This window comes from Tiliqua scincoides, chromosome 5 (genome assembly GCF_035046505.1).
Source record: "Tiliqua scincoides isolate rTilSci1 chromosome 5, rTilSci1.hap2, whole genome shotgun sequence".
Taxonomy (NCBI): domain Eukaryota; kingdom Metazoa; phylum Chordata; class Lepidosauria; order Squamata; family Scincidae; genus Tiliqua; species Tiliqua scincoides.
The window spans coordinates 33030172-33036782 of NC_089825.1; the positions used below are offsets into that span (position 1 = coordinate 33030172).

General features: G+C 46.1%; 1 protein-coding gene across 1 annotated transcript; it reads right to left on the bottom strand.

Annotated features, from left to right (window-relative positions):
- Positions 1-200: 200 nt before the first annotated feature.
- Positions 201-4637, bottom strand: SOSTDC1 (sclerostin domain containing 1). Its single transcript, XM_066630940.1, has 2 exons — positions 4436-4637; positions 201-616 (listed from the first exon to the last, which is right to left on the bottom strand). Exons 1-2 carry the CDS (start codon positions 4635-4637, stop codon positions 201-203), a joined length of 618 nt encoding a protein of 205 aa, XP_066487037.1.
- Positions 4638-6611: the final 1974 nt, after the last annotated feature.

Consider the following 6611-nt stretch of genomic DNA (forward strand, 5'->3'; position numbering starts at 1 on the left):
GGTTTGTCACCCACTGTGAAAATATGGTTGATCACCAAAAAGGTCCTTATGCCCAGAATGTCCTTCTGAGTTTGGTCAAAAGCCACTAATATGTACACCCATCTGAGAAGCAACAATGATATGATAGGGGTTTTTAGGCTGTGATATCAGTAAAGCAGGAGATTACGATGAGTTCAATTTTTTAAATGCATGGCTAAGTTCTAACTTGCGACATGCTTCATTGATTTGCCATTTCTTTTCCTCTCTTTATGATGTTGGCTGGGCTTTGTTTGAGATGCTCCTTCCAAGTTGTGGCTGGATTCGTTGTGTTGCCGGGTGTATCTCTTGCACTTGCAAGCTGTGACCACAGTCACTTTGTAGGTTCTTGTGCTTCCGTCTTGGCACTGAAGCTGAATCCTCTGGGTGCGAGTCTTGTCATTGACACATCGCCACTCTTGTGAGCTCCTTCTGCTCCAGTACTTTGTTCCATAACCTCCTCCAATCCAGTTGGGCAACAATGGCAATGGGAGGCATTCCCCAGCGCATACCAGCTCTTTCAGAGGGTTTATGCTGGTACATTGACCATCCGAAATGTACTTGGTGGATCTCAGTTCCCGGCAGCCAACTTGAACGTTACCTATAAAAAGCACAGATAATATTGAAATTCATGTTCAAATGCCAGATATTTAAATTCACTACTTGCATCAAGTTACAAAGTCTTGGCACCAATGTTTGTCTTGATTTCAGGTTGTGAAGGAGCAGTGTGCCCCCACTTCACTAAGTAATGATGTCATGTACAAACCAGGAAGTCCATGGCAGCACCTAGTCTGATGGAGGCCCTGTTTGCATGATTGCTCCTCCTCCCTTGGAGTCAGCACAGATGTTATTGCAGCCAGCCTCAATGCACAGACATTTCACATTAGCAGTGCAACACATGATGCAGAGTCTCAGAGGTTCACAGGAGCTAGCTTCCATGATTTGAAAAACTCCAACATATGACCAACTGCAGCAACAGACCTGGTAATCTTTTGATTCTCTACATTACACTGAAGTTATTTGCACATATAAGCTAGCAACAGTAACATCAGCACCGTCTGTTGAGCAATAGAAATTATACTAGCAGGTGAATATCATGTACAGTACTCACATTGTACCATCTGCGTGATCGAGGAGGAAGGGGCATGGTGCTCTTCCACTATGTGAATGAATGTCCAAACTACAGTACAGGCCCAGGGTAAAAATCTTAGTGTGCAATCCTAACCCACTTTCCAGCACTGGTATAGCTGTGCCAGTGGGGCATGTGCTGCATCCTGCAGTTTGGGGGCAGTCACAGTGGCCTCCTCAAGGTATGACAATATTGGTTCCCTTACCTCGAAGTTTCATTGCCCTTATGTCAGTGCTGGAAAGTGGGTTAGGACTGAGCCCTTAGTGGATATCCTGGACAGTTCTTTGGGAAAACCTTTCCCTTATACAATATCTGTTCCAGTTGAGATATCTGATAGGTCAGTCCAGTCTTAAGAAACCATAATCTAAATTTGTAACGTACCAACCCAGAACATTTGTATAAAACTGAATGGGACTGCTTCTTAATTCTGACTTATCAGTTTACTGGTGCTGCCTCAGCAACAGATGGTATCAGAGGTAATTTCATGTTATAGCCTCCCTTTCATCTGCCTGCTTTCATGAAATAAATGAATTATCCTGGATCTTGCTCCAAGATGGATGTGCTCCAAGATGTTAAGTCTTTGTGACTTAACAAACATTTCTCTGCATTGGTTTTGACCTTTAGGAAGTTCTGGTAAGTAAATTTTGGAAATAATGTGCATTGATTTCCATGAAATATTCCAAGGAACCATCCTAGAAAACCATATTCTGTCCTTCAATCTAAACATACAGTGCTCAGTCTTCTGCAGGCAACAGTACTACAGTCTTGCAACACTTCTTATAAGTACCCATACTTGAAACAAATAATGCTCTGAAACCTGGGGCAATGTTATTTCATTTTTTTTTCCAAGGCAACTGACATTATACCAAGGTGCTGCTGAACTAGCTGCAAAGACAGGCATGTTTGTGCCTGCTGGTATCTGTAGATATCCTCACTGAAGTAAGCACAATTCCTTCTTTTAATAATTACCCTTTGAAATGAACACACACCATGAATTTCAACACAACGCCTTCCCATCGTGCACTTTCCCTTTTTAAAGTAAATGTTATCATGGAAACATGCTATTCAAAAGCCAAGCAAGTAACGTGGAGAATTAACCATGAATCTGTAGTTTGGCTTCCGTTTGCTCCTTTGAAATCAAGTGTATATGGAGGACCTTTTGTAAAAGGAAAACACAGAAGGGCTTTCTGCAGTCACTTTAAGGTTGTGATATATAGCAATGCACATACAAAAGGGTAATTTTGTTTAGGGACAACAAATCAACTTAAATTTGTCATTTGTTTTTAATGTTTGGCGAAATCTTGTTATCCCAGTCACAAAGGATTCTTCCACCAATTCAAGAACCAGCAAGAGCTCATAAAAGCACACTCCATAAGATTCATCAAAAGGTATGGGAAGCTGCACAACAGCACAGCTCCCATTTGTTTCAGTCAGATATGCACAGGGGAACTTCCTTCCCAAGCCCTGGTTGCAGCATAGGAAAATTGAGTTTAGTCCCAGCACACCTTGGAACTGTGTCCCCAGCCCCACAACCAGAAAGGTAGACACCAAAATGTTAAAAGAAGTGAAATCTAAAGTGAATTTCAAGGTTCTTCACAAGGAGAAACCTCTTTCAACCTTTCAAGGGCAATCAAGACAGTTCCCTTAAGATACATGAAATTGCTCAGAGGGGTTCTGTACATCTATCTCCACTATAAGGTGACTGCAGAAAGTTCCCTTTCACTGGAAAAAAAAATTATATATAATGGGAATCATCTACTTTTCAGAGTGTTTCCACTTTAGAAACAATGAACCAGTCTCTCACTGCCCTACCACTTGGTGGATTCTATTACCAAAGGTGGCTACAGATTCAGTCTATTCTGCAGACTATTTAGAGGAACTATGGTGTGTGCACCCCCCCCTCCTTTTTAACAGTATCGCTTGCTTGAATAACTCTGATCTAGGTCTGCATCCTGCACCTGGCTCAGGAATGCATCTGAAAGGAAGTGGTTACTATTTTATTGTCTTTTCTTTTTGGGATGTCTGTATGTGTACATTGAGCTTTTTCATGGTGACAGTTCACTGACAATGAATGCCCACTGGGCTTTTTCCATAATCTGGCATTGACAAGACATTTCCTGTGTGTTTTAAAACCATCCTTAATAAAAATGCAGGCAGACCTTTCTACTGCTGAAAGATGTGGCCATCAACATCTCTCCTTTTGCAGATAAAGGTGTGCAGATGGAATCAATGTGCCTTTCAGAGCTGGGTTGATAAGGCTCAAGGCAGCAGAGCTTTCCTGATTCCTTATGCATTTCTTGTGAGCCAAAATCCCAACAGGCATGAATGGGTGGGGGGGAGGAGTGGTGGTGTGGAGGGAGATGTTTGAAAAGGCATGCTGGGGCAGAGATCCCAGGTAGGTTGCGAACCTGTTTGTTTACACTGACTGCAGAGTTAAACAGGTAAGTGCTATATCAGGAAATGAAAACAAAGTCCTGGAACTCAATCAAAGCCTGGTTGCTGAAGGTAAATGGTAGCTTTGTGAAGCAGTGCAGACAGATGATCTAGCTGCAAAGCATGCCACACTGAGAGTGGAGAAAGTGAGTACATTTGCCTCTCCTGGAGGAGAAAAAAAAAAGCCACAATGAGCTACTTAGTTCCCAAACTACTTAGTTTTCCAGAAGATAATGAGATCATCTCAGATTGCCCCTGATAGGTGGCATTTGGAAGCAGGAAAGCTGCACAGAAAAATCAGACACCTCTCCTCTTCAGACCTTTTTTCCCCTTCCCCTTTTAGGTCTCATCAGTGCAAGAGACTATCTTGAAGAAGAAAAATACCTCAGTGCAAGGCCTGAGTCTAATTGTGAGCTAGTAATAAAACAAGACTGCCACTTGTGTGTGTGTGTGGAGCAAGGACAAAAAGGGATTGAAGTTCTAGTAATGAAACAAGACTGCCACTTTTGTGTGTGGTGTGTGTGTCAAGCAAGGACAAAAAGGGATTGGAGTTCTCATAGTCCCTCTTGAGATCAGTCAAGAAAATAGAGATTTTTTTTGGATGGGCTGCATCTTTAGGAACACAGAGATGGAGAAGCCCAATCTCATACATGCCTGCTCAGAAGTAAGTCCCATGACAGTCAGTAAGGCTTACTCCCCGGTAAGTGTGGCGAGGATCGCAGCCCAATAGAGGCAGGATCCGTTTCTGGAGCCCACCGGGTACAAAGCACAAGGAGAGCGAGAGAAATGGCACTTGGTGGGAATGGCTCATCCAGCACATGTGCGCACAGGGGGAGGGCCAAGGCTGCAAGTACTTACTGTGCCGGTCGAATCCGGGGTGCCTGCCTCCATTGCGGGCTTGGTTGAGGGCGCTGCTGTTGCTGCTGGGGCTGGCCGGCGCGGCTTTGGCCACGTGCGAGTAAAGGATCTCGGTGGCGTCGTTCTTGAAAGCCCAGCAGCAGCTCTCCAAGAGCATCAGGGCCAGCAGGGAAGCGGAGAGGTGGAGAGCCGGCGCGATCATGGCTAGCTGGGGGCCTGCAGAGTCCCCGCTCTGCTGCTCTTGCCGCTGCAAGTGCAAACTCCTGGTGCAGGCGCCCCTTTTATAGCCCCCGAGCGAGCGAGCGAGCGAGCGAGGCTTGGCACGCATTCAGGTGCGAAGCCGGGGAGAGCGCTGCAGAAGGGAGCGCGCAGCCCGCGAGAGGGTGGGATCCCCTGGAAAGGGCCAGCCAGGGCTGCTCTCGTACCAATGGCAGGCGGATGCTGAGGCGAAGGCGGGGCTCGCTGCGCGACTGGCTGGTTCCCGGGAGAGACCAGGGTGGGGAGAAGGAGAGCTGCGGACGGTTCAGCAGCGATCCAGAGGGCTCTGCAGGGCGCCCAGGCAGCTGGGGGCCTTTTCATGCTTCCTGTGCCTGTCCGGGCTTTTCACCTGTGACACTGAGGTCAGTCAGTGAGTGTCTGCCTCGGTACCTGGTCCCATCTCTGCCGTGCTCCTGGGGGAGAGAGGGATTGGCCAGTGCCCGGGAGGAGGCGCAGGGCTACCAGCACTCCCGAAAAGCGCAAGAAAATTAAGTGCTGGGAGAATAAGGACAGACAAAAGGAAATATCCCTTTACCTAGAGAGGTCATTAGACTGTGGAACTTCTTGCCACAGGATGCGGTGATGGCATCTGGCCTGGATGCCTTTAAAAGGGGATTGGATGAAGTTCTGGAGGAAAAGTCCATCGCAGGTTACAAGCCCTGATGGATATGGACAACCACCTGATTTTAGAAGTGGGCTACCTCAGAATGCCTGGTGCATGGGAGTAGCCCCAGGATGCAGGTCTCTTGTTGTCTTGTGTGTTCCTGTAGGCATCTGGTGGGCCACTGTGAGATACAGGAGGCTGGTCTAGATGGGCCTTTGGCCTGAGCCAGCACAGTTTTTCTTATGAACATAAGAACATAAGCACAGCCCCACTGGATCAGGCCATAGGCCCATCTAGTCCAGCTTCCTGTATCTCACAGCGGCCCACCAAATGCCCCAGGGAGCACACCAGATAACAAGGGACCTCATTCTGGTGCCCTCCCTTGCATCTGGCATTCTGACATAACCCATTTCTAAAATCAGGAGGTTGCACATACCCATAATGGCTTGTAACCCATAATACCTGTCACAGGCTGCAATCCTAGCCAGTTACCTGGGAGTAAGCCACATTGACTATAATGGGACTTACTTCTGAGTAGACATACCTAGGACTGGGCTTTTATTAATGTCAAAAGCACCCCTCCCCTTTTTTTAAGGGGATGCACAAAAACCACAGCCAGCTATATGTATGTGACGTGAATAATTTAATGCACCCCCATAGAAAGGTTTGAATAATGCAGCTTTGATCAGTGTGTCATGAGCTTTCCTGGAGCGCTGCTGGTACTTGGGGAATAAGCTCTGCTGCTCAGTATGCAAAAAGCTCCACTGAACTTCTCTGTAGCTACTCACAAGGAGAAGTACTTCCTCTGGGGTTGGCAAAATGTATGCGCACTTACAGGAACCAAAGGAAGTGTCTTTAGGCTGCTCACCAGCAAATGGGAATACTCTAGAGTAAGTGGAGCATGACTGGCAACCTCAGTCCCATGAAGCATCTGTGCATATGTTCAGGATGTTGAAGTTTATTTCACAATCATCACCACCACTGCTTCATAGAGGGGGGAATCTTATTTTTGGCCCATAGCATTTTGTTGAAGTCTTTTTCTTAATTCAGATATATTAGACATTCAGAGGCAGTGTGATCTAGTGGTTCAAGAGCGATAAGAAAAGTGAGTTAAAATCAGCCCTCAGTGTGATGGGGAAAGTCTCTCAGTCTCAGCCTTGCCTACCTCACAAGGTTGTTGTGTAGAGAAAATAGAGGTAGGGATGATGTACACACTGCCCTGAGTTCCTTGAAGGGAGAGTAGGATATAAAGTAAATAAAGTAGGATATAAAGTAGGATATAAAGTAAATAAAGCACATCCCGGTAATTTAGGA